This window comes from Delphinapterus leucas, chromosome X, assembly GCF_059928025.1.
Source record: "Delphinapterus leucas isolate spDelLeu-1000000601 "Yukka" chromosome X, BTC_Dleu_Yukka2, whole genome shotgun sequence".
Classification (NCBI taxonomy): Eukaryota; Metazoa; Chordata; class Mammalia; order Artiodactyla; family Monodontidae; genus Delphinapterus; species Delphinapterus leucas.
In genome coordinates, this window is record NC_143150.1 from 1,675,751 (window position 1) to 1,695,713 (window position 19,963).

Consider the following 19,963-nt stretch of genomic DNA (forward strand, 5'->3'; position numbering starts at 1 on the left):
GAACATGCAAATCCCCGTGATTCTACATTTGCTTGCTTACTGTCTTCCCATGTCCACATTCTACGTCCTCACCACCTTTTTGCCCTTCCTTATGCCATGTGTGTGCGTTCCTTTTCCGTGAAGCCTCCGGACCTTGCTGGTGGCCCCAAATAGTTTTGAGAGGTTGAAAAGTTCACTGATATTACACAGTGTGGAAACAGGCGCTCGGTCGACGTTTGAACGAAGGAAGGTGGAACAAGGCCGAGCCTGGGCCCCGGAGTCTGGGTCGGTCGGACCCGGCTCTCGGGCTACAGGACTGGGCGCCCTGAGCAGGACTGTGGGCGAAACCCTGACCCCAGTCTCCCGCCACCAGCAGCAGCCCTCGGGCGTCCTAGCTCAGCTAACGTCTAAGCCTGTGTCCCAGTGCCCCCAGAGGTCACAGCGTGTTTGGGAATGACTGGGGTGCCTACGCGGAGCGAGTCGCCCCGGCGGCGACCGCAGAAGGCTGGGACCCGCGGCTCGGTGGCCACACGAGTCCGCACCCAGGGCCGACCAACCGCCACCCGGAAGGCTGACAAGCCGGCGCGCGCGCGCCACCTCGTCGCTCCCAGACACGCCACATCCGGTCGGGACCCGCCCCGGCCGCCAGAGGTGAGGAGGCCGCCGCGGGGTAGGCGGGGGGGGCCTCGTCGGCTCGGGGCGGGGCCCCGGCGGGCCGAGCTCGCAGGCGTCCGCCCGCCCGGCAGGGGCTGGCACCGGCGCCGAGCTTCGGGGCCGCGGAGGCAGGTGAGAGCCTCGGTCTGGGAAGGGCGGTTGGAAGGCGGCTTCTGGCCCCGGCCGGGGAAGGGCCACCACCGCGCGTTCGTGAGGCCTGGCGCGGCCGTGGGGACCGGGAGTGGCGTGAGAGACCCCGGGACTGCCCGGGCGGGTCGCCGGCCTGCAGGCTGCGGGGCTGCAGCGCGAACCCGGCGGCGGCGCGCTCCTCCTCCCCTCCCTCCCTGATTCCTGCCCGAGCTCTGATTGTGCCCCATCCGACAACTTCTGGACTCCCAGGTAGGGAGGAGACCCGGGTCAGCACTGCCAACTGCCCCGACACCGAGCGCTTCGCCCGTGTGGAAAAAGCCACCGGCCCGGGGTTCCCTCGCCTGCCTAGGGGCGCATCTGCCCAAACTCTAACGGTACCTCAAGCAGAAATAGTGGGGATCCGGGCCAGACCCCTCACGCAGTGACTCAAAGCCGCCAGCGGTACTGGAAGGACGGGGTGGATAGCCCTTCGCCTCCTCTCCCTCTGAGCTGGCTCACAGCACCCGGTGCCTTCAGTACCGGGCGCCTTCAGTACCGGGTACCTTCATCCTTTCCCTGTGACTCCCTCTGGTTTTCCTGCCTCCCTCTTCAGTGGTGGGACTCAAGGCTGGATCAGGGCCTCCAGGGTAAGTGACGCAAACCCCAAGCCAGGAGAGGCCATGGCATCCCAGGGTGGCACAGCGGAACTTCACCACCTACTTCCCCTGCTCCCCCGGCATCGGTGAGGGGGGGAGGGGGCAGGACCCAGCCCTGATAGGATCTAGAGAAGCCGGGGCCTCTTCCAAGACTGGGACAGCGTAGGATGTGACTCAGTCAACAGTAATGATGCAAAATCACTGTGCCCTCATCCCGGTTGCTCCAGTTCCTGCAGGTGATGTGGCAATCGGCTGCTGGCTGCCCAAACTGAGAAGTGGAAGGAGACAAACGTACTCCTTTCCCCCTGAGGCGCCCTGCCCTCCTAGAAACACTCCTCCTGTCACTGGTACTTCCAGGCTCTGCTAGGGCCATGTGTGGGCAGGGGAGGAGTCCCTGGACTTTGGCACAGTGGCTCTAGGAGCTCAAATTCTGGGACCGCCAGGGGAGTGGGAGCTCTGACAGAAGGAGGAGAACCCCCGGTGGACACGTGGCCCTATCTGATCCCTTCCTGCTGCCCCTTCCGGCAGCTCCCCTGGGGAGAGGGGACCTGTGCCCTCCCAGAACCCCCATCGCACCCCTGTCAGCAGGAAGGGTAGGCCAGGTGGCCATGCACAGCAACGCCGTTCACGTGCCAATGGTGAACATCAGCCCCTGGGGCCTTTGGCCTGGTGGCCACCCACTGCCCCACCCTTTGCCGGCTGCTCTCTGCCTGGCAGATGACACTCAAATGCCCTAACCTGCTCTCAGCGGGCTGGCTTCCTTGGCATCCCTGGGCAGTCCTTCCGAGATTTCGTCCCAGTGGTGGTACTGCTGCAGCTGCGTCTCAAAGCAGGTGGGGCACAGGCTAGTGGTGACAGGACTGAGGGTGGCTCTCCCAGATCCTCTGGTATCGGGACATCTCCAGATGGTCACTGTGGTGGGCAAACCCAGGGAAATCAGCGCGTATCAGCGGGCTGAAGGCGAACTCCGACCTGTAGGTGGCCCCTCTGGGTGAGGGATGGGAAGCTTGAGGCAGTTGTGACTGGGATGGGGGCAGCCGAATGGCACTCAAGGGCCAACACTAGGCCTTCCGTTTCCATCCCCAGGCTTGTGGCAAGGGGCGCTGCCAAGTCTCCGAACAGTGGGCTTCCAGATCCTGCGTTCCTGGGCTCACAGCTGCTCACCTTCACCAGCCACCTACCTCTCTGTGTCCCTTCTCTCCTCAGGAAGAGCTCTGCCATCGAGGAGGGCAGCACAGGGCCAGGCCTTGCCCATGGACCCTTCTCAGGACAACCCGACGGCACCCGCAGAGCTGCTCTCCCCACCTTTTGGGAGGAGCCATGGTGTTTAGAAGGTGGCTGGGCCTCGGGGGTGGCAGTGTCTGCACGGGCCCCCGAGGCATGCTCAGGGCCAGCCTGCTGCTTCTCAGCCTGCTCTGGGGGGCGCGGGGCACAGCCAGCGCCAGTCTCAGCGCGGCTGTGGGCCATACCGTGCCCCTGACAGGGCGCCGCTACCTGAGCATTGGGGATGGCTCCGTGACGGAGTTTGAGTTCCCAGAGGAGAGCGAGGGCATCATCGTGGTCTCAAGCCAGTACCCGGGCCAGGGCAACGGGACGGGGCCCAGCCCCGTGCTGAGGGTCACCTCCCTGGACACAGAGCTGCTGACCATCAAGAACGTGAGTGCCATAGCCTGGGCTGGTGGGGGCGGCTTCGTGGTGAGCATCCACTCGGGCCTGCCTGGGCTAGCACCACTCCACCTCCAGCTCCTGGACCCCTGTGAGGCCCCACCCACGCTGGTTGAGGAGCGGAGAGATTTCTGCATCAAGGTCTCACGTGCTGAAGACCCTGCCGCCCTTGGCACTGACTTGGCCCACTTCTCAGAGAACCCAGTACTCTACCTGCTCCTGCCTCTTATCTTTGTCAACAAGTGTTCATTTGGGTGCAAAGTAGAGCTCGAAGTTCTGAAGGGGCTCCTGCAGAGCCCCCGGCCCATGCTGCTGGGCCTCCTGGGCCAGTTTCTGGTTATGCCCTTCTGTGCTTTTCTGATGGCTAAGGTCTTCATGCTGCCCAAGGCCCTGGCTCTGGGCCTCATCATCACTTGCTCGTCGCCCGGCGGCGGGGGCAGCTACCTCTTCAGCCTCCTCCTCGGGGGCGATGTCACCCTGGCCATCTCCATGACCTTCATCTCAACAGTGGCTGCCACCGGCTTCCTGCCGCTGTCCTCGGCCATCTACAGCCGCCTGCTCAGCAGCCACGAAACACTCCACGTGCCCATTTCCAAGATCCTGGGGACCCTGCTGTTCATCGCCATCCCCATAGCAGCGGGCGTGCTGATCAGGTCGAAGCTCCCCAGGTTCTCGCAGCTGCTGCTGCAGGTCATCAAGCCCTTCAGCTTCGTGCTGCTCCTGGGCGGCCTCTTCCTGGCCTGCCACATGGGGGTCTTCATCCTGGCGGGCGTCAGGCTGCCCATTGTGCTGGTGGGCCTCACAGTGCCCCCGGTCGGCCTCCTGGTGGGTTACTGCCTGGCCACGTGCCTGAAGCTGCCAGTGGCCCAGCGTCGGACTGTCAGCATCGAGGTCGGGGTGCAGAACAGCCTGCTGGCCTTGGCCATGCTGCAGCTGTCCCTCCGCCGCCTTCAGGCTGACTATGCCTCCCAGGCCCCCTTCCTTGTGGCACTGAGTGGCACCTCAGAGATGCTGGCCTTAGTTACTGGCCACTTCATCTATAGCAGTGTGTGTGCAGTTCCCTGAGGCCCCCCGGGTCAAGCTTTCGCCACCCCTAGCCCCCAGCCTCCACCCACGGCCCCCACAGTTCTGTGTACCAAAGGCCTTTAGTTCTCATGCACTCTATGCACTCAGAAAAATCCAGGCTTATTTTTTTTACTCGTTTTTTATTCTCCAGCTTTCAGTGCCAAAGAGGCCATGCTGAGTTCAGTAGGTGGGCACTGCCTAGAAAATATATTTCAATAAAAGAGAGAAGCAAGCTTGGGTCCCTTCCAGTCTTTGCCCTCTGAGGCCTGCGGGCCGGTGGGGGGGGGGGGGCGGAGGGTGTGGCTGGGTAAGTGTGGGCCAGGGTGGAGGGCTGGCTTGGGTGACACGGTGACCTCTGCCCAGACTTTCTCTCTCAGCCCTCCTTCCCCATGCATCCCCTCTGAGAGCTGGGTCTCTCTGTTCCAGAAGGAGCGGTGGGAAGATGAGAGCGGAGGACTGGCTCCCCCGCCCGCTCCCAAGCTCAGCTGATTTTCCATAGGCCGACTAGAAAGGAGGCAGCAGGAGGGCCGCGGGGCGAGCTCTGCAGGGCCGGGTCATCAGCGGACTCCTGAGAGGCAGGGAATCGGCCTCGGCGCCGACCTGTTCCGCCCTCGGGCAGTGAGCGGGGGCGAGCGAACCCCTGGCCCGCCTTCTCCCCCGAGTCCCAGCTCCCCGACTCCCAGCTCCCCGACTCCGCCGACCGGGCCCGACTAGTTCCTCTGCCCCTTCTCATCCCCGCGGGCTTCCCGGCTCAGTCGCCGCGGGGCCCGGATCCGGGCCGGTCCCCGTGCTCCGGGGTGCGGGGGGGGTTGCGGGGGTGCTGGGGAACGCGACACGGGGGGCGGGGCCGCGACGCCGGGCGCGCCCCTCGCGCGACTTCCGGCAGCGGCAGCTGGTTCTGGCGCGCGCCCGGGGCGGCGGCGCGCGGCGGGGGGCTGTAGGGCTTCGCGCCGGCCGGAGTGGACGCCGCTGCGGCCGCCATGCAGCTAACAGTGAAGGCGCTCCAGGGCCGCGAGTGCAACCTGCAGGTAGCGCCGCCGGTCCCCGCCGCCGTGCCGGCTCACGCGGTTGGCCCCTGGGCGCAGGGCCGGGCCGAGGGCGGGGACGAACCGGGCGGGCTGGCCGCTCAGGGGAAGCCAGGAGAGCCGCCCTCCGCGGGGGCTGCGGCCTCACCGCCTGCCTCTCACCCTCGGCCCGGCCAGGTGTCGGAGGACGAGCTGGTGTCCACGCTGAAACATCTGGTCTCCGAGAGGCTGAACGTCCCCGTCCGCCAGCAGCGGCTGCTGTTCAAGGGCAAGGCCCTGGCAGGTAACCGGGGAGAGGAGACGCCCGGGGAGCCCCGCGGGAAGTCAGGGGACGGGGCGTCCGGGCCGATCCCGGGCAGCAGTGGAGTGGAGGGAGCTCTGGCCACTTGACCCCCGGGGAGGCTGCATCCTCAGCCGGATGCCGCGGCGCTCCGCCTGGCCTCCCCGAGGCCTTTCCCACCACCGTGGGCCACAGCTCCATCAATCTCTCTCGGGCAGATGGGAAAAGACTCTCCGATTACAGCATTGGGCCCAATTCCAAGCTCAACCTAGTGGTCAAACCTCTGGAGAAGGTGTTACTGGACGAAAGCAGCGCGCGGACAGTGGCCGAGGCCCCGCCCCCACCCCCGGCCACCTGGCCTCTAATCTCCAAAGTCCTGGCCCGTCACTTCAGCGCCGCAGATGCCAGCAGAGTCCTGGACCAACTCCAGAGGGTGAGCAGGGTCGCCCGGGACTTCCACGTCCCACCCAGCCGCTCGCAGCCCCTGCCCCTATCCCAGTGTCCCCCCGACCCACGCCGCTGAATCCTCCTGGCCTTCTCTCCTCAGGATTATGAGAGGTCCCTGAGCCGCCTGACGCTGGATGACATCGAACGCTTGGCTGGCCGCTTCCTGCACCCTGAAGTGACTGAAGCTATGGAGAAGGGGTTCTCCAAGTAGGATTCTCGGAGTGTGGGGAGGAGCCGGGCCAGGCCACAAGCTGCATGTAGCATTAAATGTGTTCTCATGTTGCAATTCGGCTCATAATACTAGCTGGCGGGTACGCGGGTACCTGTATCCGGCTCTTGACCTGGGTTTGCTCCCACGTTTGGCGCTAGTGCTGAAGTGGGAGAGCCACAATCTGAGTCCAGCCAGCTTCTAGAAGTGCCTCAGGGTGAGAGGGTTGTTTAGGAGGGTTCTGAGGAGTGGGCTTTGGCATAAACCCTCGAGCAATACCTTTCCAGCTGGCCCCTGCTGCCCAGTCCTGTCACCTCGCCTCTGGCAGGTCTGACACTGGCAGGTCAAGTGACAGCCAGCCTTGGGCCCCCTCAAGCTGCTGCCACCAGCGTGCACCCGATGAAGGGAAAGCGTGTTGGGGGGTCTGGGACGTCACCCAGCTCTGGAGTGTTACCTTAGGCAAGTCCCTGTGCCATGTTGGTCCCCAGCCATTGACTCTGCACAGTGAGGGCCACTCCTTAGACCTCAGTCAGTTTCCTTTACCCCCAACCCCCCCGGGGTCGGGAGTCTGCAGCCATCCTCCCCCTTGTGTCCCAGATACAAAGTGAGGCCAAAAGCTGAGTGATGGCCAAGCGTGGCCCAGAGATGGGGTGCCCTGGCCCTTAGTGTCACAGCTTTTCTCTGGGCACCCCCTCTGCTTGTCTCCTCCTGGACACGGGCGGTCCTCGACCCTTAGAGATGACAGGTGATGGGCTCGAGGTTACTCAGCCAGGCCCCTGCACCCTGCGCTCACCCACAGCCTGAAAGTAGACCCTTCCCCTGCCGCGTGTGTACAGGGACTTTCACTGCGCACACCACTCAGTGCCTGACAAGGAACCCTGGGGGGCCAGGGAGGGGCAGAAGCCGCTGGCGGGTGGGCCCTAGAGATCATCGAGGCACCTGCTCCTTGGAGGAGGGCGCCTGGGCCGCCCTCCTGCCTGGGCCTCGTGGGGTAAGCGCCGGGTCCCCGGGCTGGGAGGACGGGCAGAGGCCTGACGGGCAAAGGCTTTGAAGAACAGATGGAAGGCCCTGGCCCCGCCCCGCAGCAGGGCCCGTGTGACAGACTTGCCTGCACTCTCATTTCGCTTCCGTAAGGAAGGTTTATACTGACACTTCCAGTCGCACTAGAGGTGAATGTGAGACTTTGATCTGAAAGGAACTGTATTAGCTGGGCGGCTTTTGGTTTCCAGTAATTGATTTAACCGTAGAGGAAGTTGGTTTAAGCAATAAAAGAAATGTATTGGTTTACGAAACTGAGAAGTCCAGGGGTATTGGCAGCAGATAAACAGTTTCACCAATACCCAGTTTCTTCCTACCTCCCCTCTGCACTCTGCAGCGTCTGCTTCATCCCAGGCCTCTGCCTCAGGATCAGAAGATGGTTGCCTGCAGCTTCCACCAAATCCCTCGATCACAGCCAGCAAGGAGCACCTTCCCGACCTGTAGCGTAGCTTCTTTCTCAGATGCCCCCAGCAAATAAACGCTGTCCTTTCGTTGGTCAGAACCGGGTGGTGCCTCCATCATTTTGGCAGGGGGTGGGGTGGGCTTGGGCGGGAGAGGGAGATTCTCAGCGAAAGCCAGGTCCTCGGGGAGGGCTGACCGGTGCAGTGCAGGGGAGTGACACACGCAGACGCATGCTGCAGACAGACCCTAGAGGCGGTTGTTGAGTCCCTTGTGCCAGTGCCTCCCGGCTTGGGGGTGACAAAGCCATCTGCTGGGCAGTTGGACAGGGGGGTCAGGAAGTCGGCGGCGGGTAGATCAGGCTGGACAGGGAGACAGGAGTGGCGTCTTCACGGTGTATGGTAGGCGCCTCGCTGACAGAACTGACTGGGATCTGGACCCGGTCTGATTCCACAGCCCCGTGCAGCCTTCCATGACGTTCGGGAGCGGCCTGTGGACACGATGTCCTAGATGCCGTAAGGACGGATGAGACGGCTTCCCTGGGAGCGTGGCGTAAAAAGAGGGGAGAGGACTGGGCCATGAGGGACTTCACCAACTGGAGAGACGCTGTGGAGGCCGCAAGGAGAGCTCGGTGTCAGAGGCCGAGAACGCCCCTCCAGGAAGACGCGGTGGGGGGGAGTTGTCTAGTGGTGCCGAGAAGCACAGGGAGGGCATGGCAGAGCCTCCTCTCGCCTCGGTAGCAAGAAGGTCGTCGGCAGCGCCGTGGGGAAGGGGCCGTGACGGTGACCGCGGACCCCTGCTTCCGGAAGCTTGTCTGCGCAGCAGGGTGTAGCTGTGGAGGGGCAGGGCCGGGGCGGGAACATGGAGAGGGAGGAGATGCTGCCGGCATGAGAGATGGGAGGCCCGGGTGGGAAGGCCCATGCCATCGTGAGAGGAGACGGGCGACCGCACGTGAAGACAGAATGGCCGCAGGCTGCATCCCGCCTTTGCCCTTAGATTCTCGGGGTGGCCCCATGTACACCGCAGGCTCCAAATGCTGAGATCCTTCCACAGGGGCCGGAATGTCTATCGTGGGCACTGTACCCCTTGGGCCAAGTGTCCGCCCTGGAGGTGGGTGCTGACCCACCTGTTACCCCCTGGCCCCTGGCCGCTGTGGGGCCCCGAGACCCGCTGTCCGCTACTCACGGAGGGGCCTCGAGCCAGTCGCTGATCCCCAGGGCCGTGGGGTGCAGCTCACAGCCCTGTGGTGACCACAGTGCCGCTAGGAGACGGCAGGATGAGTGAAGGGCCCAGCTGAAGTGGCCTCGCAGACAGAAATGGGCTGTGGCACCTGGAATGAGATGCCTGTGGTGCCATTTCCCACGGGCACACAGGAGGAGGGGCAGACTCAGAGGAAAGCAGCGTTTCTTTGGGGGTGGGGCTCATGGAGTTGGAAGCACCCAGGCGACAGATCAGCCGTGCCCACAATTTGCTGGCGCCTTGCAGGCTTTCCCCACAGGCCTGGACGAGACCGGGCCTCACCAGCTCCAGTAGGTGGGACAGGCGCTGTTCAGCCGTGCCAGGCCCTGCCAGCAGCAGACGTGACAGCCGTGGCGGCCTCAGCCCTCCGGGCCTTGAAAAGCCTGCAGGAGAGACAGTCGCCCCTGTCCCCCCCCAGGGCCCAGCCAGAGCAGCCTCCCCTAGTTCCTGGGGACCTGCCCCTGGCCACCTCTGCTGCCGCCCTCTCTGCTTTTCCTTCCACTTGGTGGCTCACTCCTCTGGCTCCTTTGCTGGTTCTCCCCCCACACCCCCATCTCTTACTGTCGGGGGGCCCCAAGACTCTGTCCCCGGACCCCTTCTCCATGTCACTCCCTGGGGAGCCTGTCCACCTTCATCACCATTTCTGTGTTTTGCACCCGTGTCTGTGGCTCATCCCAGCCCTGTCTCTGAGCTTCAGGCCACAGCTCTGGGCTGTGACTCCCTTGTAAAGTTGCATTTTCCCTCCCCAATGCACAAGTAATCTGGGTGACACCTTGAGACCCAGTGACTATCTTTTCCCCAGCAAGCTTTATCTAATGGTTTTACCATCCAAGGATGATCCCCAACTGGATGAATTGCATTGGTGGCTGCAAAATGGTGGTTTTCTCATGCTTTCCTTCTTTCTACAATTTTTAGTTGGCATTTCTCTATAAAGAGCTTTCCCTTTTCACAATTGTCATGGTGGACGCATCGTTTCTTTGTTTTTTAAATAAATAAATTTATTGATTTATTTATTTTTGGCTGCGTTGGGTCTTCGTTGCTGCGCGCGGGCTTTCTCCAGTTGTGGCGAGAGGTGGCTACTCTTCACTGCGGTGCGCGGCCTTCTCACCGCGGTGGCTTCTCTTGTTGCGGAGCACAGGCTCTAGGCGCGCGGGCTTCAGTAGTTGCAATGTGCGGCCCCAGTAGTTGTGGCACACAGGCTTAGTTGCTCCGCAGCATGTGGGATCTTCCCGGACCAGGGCTCAAACCCGTGTCCCCTGCGTTGGCAGGCGGATTCTTAACCACTGCGCCACTAGGGAAGTCCCTGCATTGGTTTTTCTTTGGACTATAGCATGCATAGAGTAATGTGCATAAATCGTGAATGTACAGCTCAATGGAATTTTAAAGTGAATACATATATGCTACCTTCCCTGGTGCCTCCTCCAAAAGGTTTAATAGCCTTTTGGATGCTCAGATATTCTAGCTTTGGTTCTTTCTGGTTGGCTCCCATGTCCTTTTGACATGCCTCATCCTTCTGCTTTTCAAGCATGTCCTTACTTTCTGGCACCACAAGGTGCTCCAGGCTCATCTTGTATTTTTTCCTGCCCCATACCTAGAATCTTCCACCTCTCCAAGGACCTCTGGTTCCTTTTAGTGGAGAATGGTATTGAGAAACCAAGGTCTGGGTACAGGGTGTGTTCGTTGCTACTGGAGTTTCACTGCTTCTAGACTCTTACACTGGACAAAACTAGGAAATCTATTTTTTAAGAGTTCATACTGCAGTCCCCAATTCCAATCTGGCAGTACAGTTCTTTTCCCTCATTCCACAGTGATGTTCCTGTCAACATCCATGTATGGATATATTTACTCATGTCCTGTACCAGATACAGTCTACCTTAGACGCTAGCTCCACAATCACCTCAACACTATCATTGCCAACAACATACATACTGGGAATAAAGCGGAGTCTTTCTGTCCTTAGAATATATCCCATGAAGGGAGCACAGTCAGAGGGCTGAATTTGGAAGGTACCTGACTTATTTTCTCTGTGTGGTTCTGTTATCAACTGGATATGCAGTTAGGCTTATTTGCTTTTGTTTATATTCAATTTTGGCTTTTTTTTCACTCTTTCAAATATATATATATATTTTTTAAATTATTTATTTATTTATTTGGCTGTGCTGGGTCTCAGCTGCAGTGTGCAGGATCTTAGTTCCCTGACCAGGGATCGAACCCCGGCTCCCTGCATTGGGAGCGCAGAGTCTTAACCACTGGACCACCAGAGAAGTCCCTCAAATGTATTTTTGAACATATAAAATATTTGCATGGTTCAAAGTCAAAACTATACAAAAGGATATATTACAAGAAATCTCATACCCATCTCAACCCCCTATAGGTGATAATTTTCACTAGTTTCAGGGTTTTCCATCCTCCTTATATATTTTTTCCCCAATAAGCATGTGTGTCTGTGAGCGTGTGTGCAGTTGTCATTTGCACCCTGCTTTTTACATATTTTCATATAACAATATATCCTGGAAATCATTTCATTTTTCATTAGAGATTTTCATTCTTTTTACTGCTGCTTAGGACTATTGTATGAAGAACCCAGGGGTAAGACGGGGATAAAGACACAGACCTACTAGGGAACGGACTTGAGGATATGGGGAGGGGGAAGGGTAAGCTGTGACAAAGCGAGAGAGTGGCGTGGACATATATACACTACCAAACGTAAAATAGATACCTAGTGGGAAGCAGCCACATGGCACAGGGAGGTCAGACCGGTGCTTTGTGACCACCTAGAGGGGTGGGACAGGGAGGGTGGGAGGGAGGGAGAGGCAAGAGGGAAGAGATATGGGAACATATGTATATGTATAACTGATTCACTTTGTTATAAAGCAGAAACTAACACACCATTGTAAAGCAATTATACTCCAATAAAGATGTTAAAAATAAATAAAATTAAATTAGAAAAAAAGAAACAAAGCAAACAAACAAACAAAAAGGCCTATTGTATGAATGAACCACAATTGATTTCACCAGTTCCCTGCTGATGGATATGTGCGTTGTGTCCAATAGTTTTCTATTACCAGTTATATTACAGTGAGTAATTTTATAAATATGTTGTTTCATATTTGTGAAGTAACTTCCTACATGTGGCATTGCTAGGCCCAAGACACTGAGTTTTGTACTTGTTTAATACACTGTTTCATCCGACAAGCAGCAAAGCACCTACTGCATAAACTGCAGTGAAAGTGTACCAGAGACAGTACATCAACAGAAGTGAACAAAACAAAGTTTCGATTTCAGATTATTAGAAAGGCAACGGACTGAAATGGGCGAATGTGATGAAGGGTGCCTGGAGGTAGTATGTTAGATCGGTGATCCCGAAGGCCTCTCAGAGGTGACACTGGAGCGAAGATCTTAACATCTTAACGACAAGAAGGAGCCAGCCACGGGAGTCTGGGGACAGAGTCTTCCAAAGAGGAAGAGTAAGTGCAAAGGGGGACGGGGGCAGGCCACCCTTGGTCAGGAGCAGAGAAAAGAAAGACCCTAGAGGCTGCACGGAGTGAGGAAGTAGGCAGGTGGGGGCAGAGAGTGGAGGAGCCGGGAGCCAGGTCACACAGGAAGGAGTTTGGTTTTGATTCCAAAGGCAATGGGAAACTGTTTTAGGATTTTAAGCAAGGACATGATATGATGTGATTTATATCAAAAATTAAGAACTGATTCTACTGTGTGGAGAGAAGTGGGGTGATTTAGGATTTATTTTCGGGGAGATCCAACAGGCTTCGGTGATCCAGTTCAGCTTTTTGCCCTTCCTTATGATTACAAAGTAGGAAAATAGAAAACTAACAGGACTATCACCATCGGAAATTTCACGGCAGTTTAAAAACTTATTTTTGATTAAAAATGTCGTATAAGGGCTTCCCTGGTGGCGCAGCGGCTGAGAGTCCACCTGCCGATGCAGGGGACGCGGGTTCGTGCCCCGGTCCGGGAAGATCCCACATGCCGCGGAGCGGCTGGGCCCGTGAGCCATGGCCGCTGAGCCTGCGCGTCCGGAGCCTGTGCTCCGCAACGGGAGAGGCCACAACAGTGAGAGGCCCGCGTACCGCAAAAAAAAAAAAAAAGTCGTATAAGGTCACTGTCAAAAACTTGCAGGAAAACAGAAAAAGGAAGTTAAAATCGCGTCACACAGTTTGCGAAGGGCCAGGGCTTTGGGAGGGAGCCTCAGTTTCTCTGCGGCCAAGGGAGTCTTGGAGAACGCCCAGCCAGGCCGGTTCCGCGGGAAGCCACCACGCACCCCCTCGGCCTCAGCGGGGCCTGTTTGCGCAGGCGCACGGGGCGGAGTCAGCGCGAGGGGGCGGAGCTTCAGGAAGGAGCCGTTGTCTCTTATCCGACAGCGGAGAGAGCGGATGGGGAGACCAGCGGCCCGAAGACAGAGTCGGAGGCAGAGCGCGCTGCAGCCATGCAGGCGGCAGAGGCGGACGCAGGCGCAGGCAGGATGGCGGGCGGCGCTGAAGGCCTGGACAGCCAGGGGGGCAGCGGGGGCAGGGGGGGCCGGGGCGGCCCTCGCAGCGGGGGTGCTGCTGCCGCTGCAAACGACGGAGCTCTGTGTGCCGCGCCGGCACAGCACTCTCCGGGGCCGGGCGGACACCCCGCGTCCACAGCCAGAAGGCCGGGAAGCCGGCCACACGTATTGTATCCTACCCGAGGGCGGAGTGGGGAATAGGCTGCAGGCTGCGTGCGGTGGGAGGTGGGACAGAGGGACGCACGAGCCAGGGGCAGCCTGGGAGCGAAGGGGAGAAGGGGGAGTCAGGGGCTGCTGCGGGGTGGTCTTGAGGGGGAGAAATAAGAGCAGAAGGAAACCCGGGGCGCCTGGGGGCGAAGAAATGAGAGCACGGGGCAGCGGGGCGGCTGGGGTGGATTAAGGCCGGGCGTGGTCTGGGGGGCTGGAAGCAGTTCTGAAAGGGGTGAGGCTGGTCAGGGTGCCCTGAGACAGGGCCCAAAGCACCAGATCCGTGTGGATGTTGCCTTAACCGAATCTCCATCAGCGCCCTAAGTGTGCCTTTCCCGTCCACCTTGGAGGCGGAGATCGCCCGTGGGTCCCTGGCCCCAGATGCCGAACTGCACCATGGGGCTGTTGGGAAGGAGCTCACAGTAAGCGGCAGCGTCCTGGCGGTGTAAGTTCTAGAAAGGGCTGCTTGGGAGTGGCAGCAGGTGGCCGGGCCAGACTCCCCCAAGGGCGCTCTATTGGAGACTCGGAGATACTCCAGGGTTGGATCTAGGGAGGTGACGCGGTGCACTGGACCCATCTCCGCCCCAGCGGGCACTCCAATGGAGATGGCAGCAGCTTCGGTGTCATAGAGGGGCAGAGCCAGAGAGGGACTGGAGGGGTTGCTACCATCACCTTGATTTTCTTTTTCCATCACTTTTAGCCACTGGAGAGCTGAAGATTCCCACCTCCTCCAAATTTCCATCGTCAACTTTCTTGACCAGCTTTCTCTGGTGATACGGACCATGCAGCGCTTTGGGCCCCCTGTTGCACGCTAAGCCAGGGCTAGAGAAGGGGATTAAGGTCTAAACTTGTGTCCCTTCCTAGACAGTGCATCCCTCCTAGGGCAGTGATTTCTGTAGTAGTTGCCACTTTATTATGGGGGCCTCATCTTTTGCCTCTACTGGCCCTTGGGTGCTGAGGGTTCACTTACTTTGTTTGGTGCTTAAATGTTTCTTAACTACTGAAAATAAAACTGAGCTATGGGGCTTCCCTGGTGGCGCAGTGGTTGAGAATCTGCCTGCTAATGCAGGGGACACGGGTTCCAGCCCTGGTCTGGAAAGATCCCACATGCCGCGGAGCAACTGGGCCCGTGAGCCACAACTACTGAGCCTGCACGTCTGGAGCCTGTGCTCCGCAACAAGAGAGCCCGCGATAGTGAGAGGCCCGCGCACCGCGATGAAGAGTGGCCCCCGCTTGCCACAACTAGAGAAAGCCCTGGCACAGAAACGAAGACCCAACAAAGCAAAAATAAATAAATTAATTAATTAATAAAACTCCTACCCCCAACATCTTTAAAAAAAAAAAACAAAAACTGAGCTACGATGCTATGTCTGACTTTATTTTCAACTACAGCACCTTTAAATATTCTTGCCTCTGTCCTTAAATTGGAGGGGAGGTTCTGTGATTCAGATATCCAAGTAGTACAACGCAACTGAAGACAGTTTAAGAAATGGAAGAGGATAGGTCCTGTCTTTCATTCAGTATTAACTACTGTCAACATTTTGGAATATTTTCTTAGTTTTATAGTGGTATTTATGTAGTAAATGTGTAACAGTAATAATATTTTGCAAGTTTAGCATTTTTCCTCATATTTTTCATCTAACATGAACCTTTTTCTAAAAATTCTCCAAAAGCATTATTGAATGGATACATAAAAGATACATTATTGAATGTTTAAATTATTTTCAATTTTTGCCATATTATATAGGTAATGATTCAGTGGAATGCTTGTACGTAGAGCTTTGCCTGAGTGATTGTTTTCTTAAGATAGACTACAAGAGGTAAATTGGTTAAATATGTAAAGCTCTCACACTGCAGTATGTGAAATTGCTCTCCAAATTGTACAGAAAGTGTACCCTCCCACCAGAATGCTGGTTTCTCACATCCTTGTCACTACTGGGTCTCCTCGGTAAAATTTTTTTAAAAACTGGGTTTGTATGACAAGAGCAAACAACCGAGAAACACTCGAATAGGAGCTTTGTGGCTTACTGGCCTTGTCTCAGATCAGTGAAGAAAAAGTGCTAGGACAGTCGTTTAAGCCTTTAGTTAGAAGGAGTTAGCTTCCTGTAAAAGGTGTATCCTGCAGCCTTTCTAAGCTCACTTATATTCTAGTAGCTCTTTGGTAGATGCCGTTGGATTTTCATCATTGATCACGTTTTCTCAGAATAAAGGCAGTTTTGCTTCTTCCTTTTCAATCTGCGTGCCTTCCAGTGATGAATTTTTCTCCTGGTTAAGGATTGGATTTGGCTGCTCTGTATCCCTGGTAGTTTCTTCTTCAGTGTCAGACGTTGGGCCTTTTTCCCTGGGTGCTGGGTATCTTTGTATTCCTAGACATATTTTTTGAGCTCTGTTCTGGGATGCTGTTAGGTTACTGGGGACAGATCCTTTTGAGTCTTGCTTTGAAGATTTGCTCTGTGGGACCAGAGCAGCTTTCAGTGTAGGGTTCACTTTTTTTTTTTTTTTTTAGTTTTTGGCCGCACCCCGTGGCATGTGGAACCTCAGTTCCCCGACCAGGGATCGAATCCGCACCTCCTGCATTGGAAGTGCGGAGTCCTAACCACTAGACCGCCGGGCAAGTCCCATAGGATTCATTTTTTTTCCCACACTACTGAGGCGCGAGACTTCTGAGCCCCCTTCAGGATGCCTCCCCAGTTATGAGGTTTGCATTCTGGCCGGTGCGGACAGCCCCCAGTCCCTGTCCTGCTCGAGCGCTGGGCAGACTTACCTTCCATCCTTTGGGTGGCCCTGTTCCCCGCCTCGCAGAGTTCCCTTCCACACTGATGCTGCTCAGTGGTCCTCGGCGCACTCCAATGGACCCTGCGCCCTTGGGCACGGTTCTCTCCCTGTGCTGCTGTGTCCTCTCGGGTCCTCCACCCGCCAACTCGGGCTGCGTGCACTCTGCGATCCACCCCCGAGACCCGGGGAGGCGGCTGGACTCGGTCCGGACAGTCCGTGTAGACAGCAAGCTGGGGAAGCTGCACGGCTCACCTCTTTGGGGTCTCAGCTCCCAGAGATCCCTGATGGTCCTCCCTCACCTGAGGCCCAGTTTCTTCACAGCCTGTGTTTCATATATTTTGGCTGCATTTAGGGGATTCTTTCAAGCCAGTGCGGGAGAGATCCGGTCCCTGTTCCTGCATGTGCGTGAACGGAGTCTGCCGGCACAGAACCCAGAGAGCTCTGGCAGTGTGGGCTGGAGGGAGGGAGATGCTGGTGCTGGGGATGGTGGCGGTGGGCGTGGCGATGACGGTGATGATGGAGCATCTCCCCCGCCAGCATGCAGCAGCTCTGGTGGCTACAGCAAGGGTCTTTTTCTTTCTTCCCTTTTTAAAAACCATTTTTAAGACTTTAATTATCGATGGGGAGATGAGAATTGAGCACTTTCACGCCACTGTCCCTCTGCCTCCTCCCCAAATGGTTCTATTCTACTCACTCCAGAAACTGTGCCCTCCCACCACAACTCTGGTTTCCCCACATCCATGTCACCATTAGGTTAGTGTCCCGCAAAAATAAAAAACTGAGTGTGTGTGAAAAGAGCAAACAACCCAGAAGCACTAGGCTAGGAATTTTGTAGTTTACTGGCTTTGTTTCAGATCAGTGAAGAAAACTGCTGGCGCACCTGGCTCAGGGTCTGGGCAGGGGCAGTTAGCTCCCTCTAAAATACCCTGCGATCATGGAAGTTTTACTTCTTCCTTTCCAATCTGGTTGCCTTTTATTGATTGCTCTATCTATCCCCTTCTGGTCTTTACTTACTATTTTCATGCCCAGTGTTTTTGCTTGGATAGCAGACCTTGTATGTTTTCCCTTGGGTGCTGGCTACTTTTGTGTCCGTAAACATACTCGAACTTTGTTCTCAGGTGCTGTGGTTACTTGGAGACAATTTGATTCTTTAGAATCTCGCTTCTAAGATTTGCTACATGGCGCTAGAGCAGCTTCTACTGTAGAATTAATTATTTTCCCGCTACTGAGGCAAGACCCTTCTGAGTGCCCTCCCTCAGGCCTCTTGAATTCCGAGGTTTCCATTCTGGCCAGTGGGGACACGTGCTCATCCAGGGCCTGCTTGAGCCCTGAGCATAGTTCCCTGTAATCCTTCCTGGCAGCCCTTTCCCAGGCCCGGGGCGGTTTCCTCACACACTTGTGCCGATCAGCACCCCGTGATACTCCAGGGGGACCCTCTGCAGATCCCCAGGATCCTCTCTGCCGGCAGCTCCCGAGCTACAGTACCCCAGGCTCTAGGGCCCGACGTCAATCTGATTCTCCCTCCCTCACCCAGCAAAGCCCAGAATCAGCCTACTGCCTTGGCCTGACAGGTGAACTGGTGAAGCTGCCAGGTTGGTTTAAAACATAATTCAGATTGCGTCACTCTTCTGTTAAAAAGAATCTCCAAAAGGGACTCTTAGGGACAAAGCCAAAGAACTTACAGTGGCCTGAAAAGCCAGATGTGAGGGACTTCCCTGGTGGCGCAGTGGTTGAGAATCCACCTGCCAATGCAGGGGACACGGGTTCGATCCGTGGTCCGGGAACATCCCGCATGCCACGGAGCAGCTAAGCCCATGTGCCACAACTACTGAGGCCGCGCGCCACAACTACTGAAGTCTGCGCGCCTAGAGCCCAAGGTCTGCAAGAGAAGCCACCACAATGAAAAGCCCATGCACTGCAACGAAGAGTAGCTTCCGCTCGCCACAATTAGAGAAAGCCTGCGCGCAGCAACGAAGACCCAACAACGAGGACCCAGTGCAGCCAAAAAAAAAAAAAAAAAAAGCCAGATGTGATCCAGCCCGTTTCCTCTCCAATATTCTCCACTCCCACCCTTTCGCTTGCTCATCGTGGTTCAGCCCCACTGGCTTCCTTAGCCGTTCAAAAATGCCAGGCTGGTGGCTCAGTGGTTAAGAATCCGCCTGCCAATGCCGGGGACATGGGTTCGAGCCCTGGTCCGGGAAGATCGCACGTGCCGCGGAGCAACTAAGCCCGTGCGCCACAGCTACTGAGCCTGTGCTCTAGAGCCTGCGAGCCACAACTACTGAAGCCCGCGTGTCTAGAGCCTGTGCTCCGCGACAAGAGAAGCCACCGCAATGAGAAGCCTGCACACCGCAAGGAAGAGTAGCCCCCGCTCGCCGCAACTAGAGAAAGCCCGTGCGCAGCAACGAAGACCCAACACAGCCAAAAATATAAATAAATAAGTTTATTAAAAAAAAAAACAAAAGCATGCCAGGCTGGCTCCTGCCTCAAGTAAGTTTATTGGGGTTTTTTTTGTTTTTTTTTTTTTTTTTTGCGGTACGCGGGCCTCTCACTGTTGTGGCCTCTCCCGTTGCAGAGCACAGGCTCCGGACGCACAGGCTCAGCGGCCATGGCTCACGGGCCCAGCCACTCCGTGGCATGTGGGATCTTCCCGGACCAGGGCGCAAACCCGTGTCCCCCGCATCGGCAGGCGGACTCTCAACCACTGCGCCACCAGGGAAGCCCTCAAGTAAGTTTATTAAAAAAAAAACAAAACATGCCAGGCTGGCTACTGCCTCAAGGCCTTTGCACTGGTTCTCTTCAGTCTGGAACCCTCTTCCTCTGGGGATCCCTCTGGCTCACCCGGAAATCATTCCTGACCGCTCTATTTAAAATCGCATCCTGCTTTCTCCCCACCCGGCTTACTTGAACAGGTGTGTGGCATAAGAGGGTAAGAGGTAGGAGGTAGGTAGGAGCACAGTGATTGCAGTGCACTTGGGACAGTAAAGAGTTGTCAGATATGAAGGCGTTTGGGGGCCATGAAGCCCTGGATGGTTTTGAACAGAGTGGGGACAAGGTCCACCGTGTATGTTAAGAGGGAGGGTCCCAGTGCCTCCCAAGCTGAGAAGAGGCTGAGGGCGGCCAGGGCAGAAATGGGTACCCTGGCATCCAGGCAAGCGACAAGGGCGGCTTGGACCAGTTGGGGGCAGTGGAGGTGGGGAGAAGGGGGCGGATTCTGCATGTGTCTTGAAGGTGGAGCCACCAGGACTCACTGATGGATTGGACGTCGCCCTAGAGCACCTCAAGTCCTCAGAAACCCTGCAACGAGTCACCCTTCCCCCCATCAAGGGCGAGCAGCTCATGCAGAGTCCGACAGCCTCCCCACCTGCTTCCACGTTCTGGGAGCAGCCACCTGCACCGAGGACAAAGCCACACACTGCATCCATTTCTCAACATTTAATTAGGAAAAAAAGTTACAGGGACAAAGAAAACCTCATGCAAAAAAGAGAAAAAGGGGCCAATTGGGTTTCCAGGAGCGCGGGCCGGGGCCAGATTCCTCTGAGGAGGCAGAAGGACAAAGGAGTAAGGCACTGCTGCCTCTGCCCCTCGGGGCGGGCGCAGGACAGGGCAGCGGATGAGGGGTCCGGACGCGCAGACCACACTGAGGGGGTTTAGCAGCAGGGCCCGGAGAAGGGAGGTTCGGTGCTCCCAGGC

The 19,963-nt window shown here is 57.0% G+C and overlaps 3 protein-coding genes across 9 annotated transcripts; all 3 read left to right on the forward strand.

Moving 5' to 3' along the window:
* Window positions 1–219: 219 nt before the first annotated feature.
* On the forward strand, window positions 220–4,381 carry SLC10A3 (solute carrier family 10 member 3). Of its 7 annotated transcripts, none has more exons than XM_022566618.2 (2): window positions 220–630; window positions 2,505–4,381. In XM_022566618.2, the coding sequence occupies exons 1-2, from the start codon at window positions 433–435 to the stop codon at window positions 4,146–4,148; spliced, it is 1,842 nt and encodes a 613-aa protein (XP_022422326.2). In that variant the 5' UTR covers window positions 220–432; the 3' UTR covers window positions 4,149–4,381. The 7 variants fall into 7 exon arrangements, 5 of the variants coding, with proteins under 5 accessions (XP_022422326.2, XP_022422328.2, XP_089760057.1 ...); XM_022566620.2 differs by having other exon boundaries at window positions 2,625–4,381; XR_016391261.1 differs by lacking the exon at window positions 220–630 and adding an exon at window positions 772–1,765 and having other exon boundaries at window positions 2,505–2,612.
* A 657-nt stretch (window positions 4,382–5,038) lies between these two features.
* On the forward strand, window positions 5,039–7,642 carry UBL4A (ubiquitin like 4A). The gene is made up of 5 exons (XM_022566638.2): window positions 5,039–5,176; window positions 5,351–5,456; window positions 5,672–5,886; window positions 6,001–6,107; window positions 7,484–7,642. Exons 1-5 carry the CDS (start codon window positions 5,129–5,131, stop codon window positions 7,593–7,595), a joined length of 588 nt encoding a protein of 195 aa, XP_022422346.1. The 5' UTR covers window positions 5,039–5,128; the 3' UTR covers window positions 7,596–7,642.
* Window positions 7,643–13,065: 5,423 nt separating this feature from the next.
* Window positions 13,066–15,729, forward strand: LAGE3 (L antigen family member 3). Its single transcript, XM_022566608.2, has 3 exons — window positions 13,066–13,458; window positions 13,812–13,940; window positions 14,196–15,729. The coding sequence occupies exons 1-3, from the start codon at window positions 13,226–13,228 to the stop codon at window positions 14,308–14,310; spliced, it is 477 nt and encodes a 158-aa protein (XP_022422316.1). The 5' UTR covers window positions 13,066–13,225; the 3' UTR covers window positions 14,311–15,729.
* The last annotated feature ends 4,234 nt before the right edge of the window (window positions 15,730–19,963 follow it).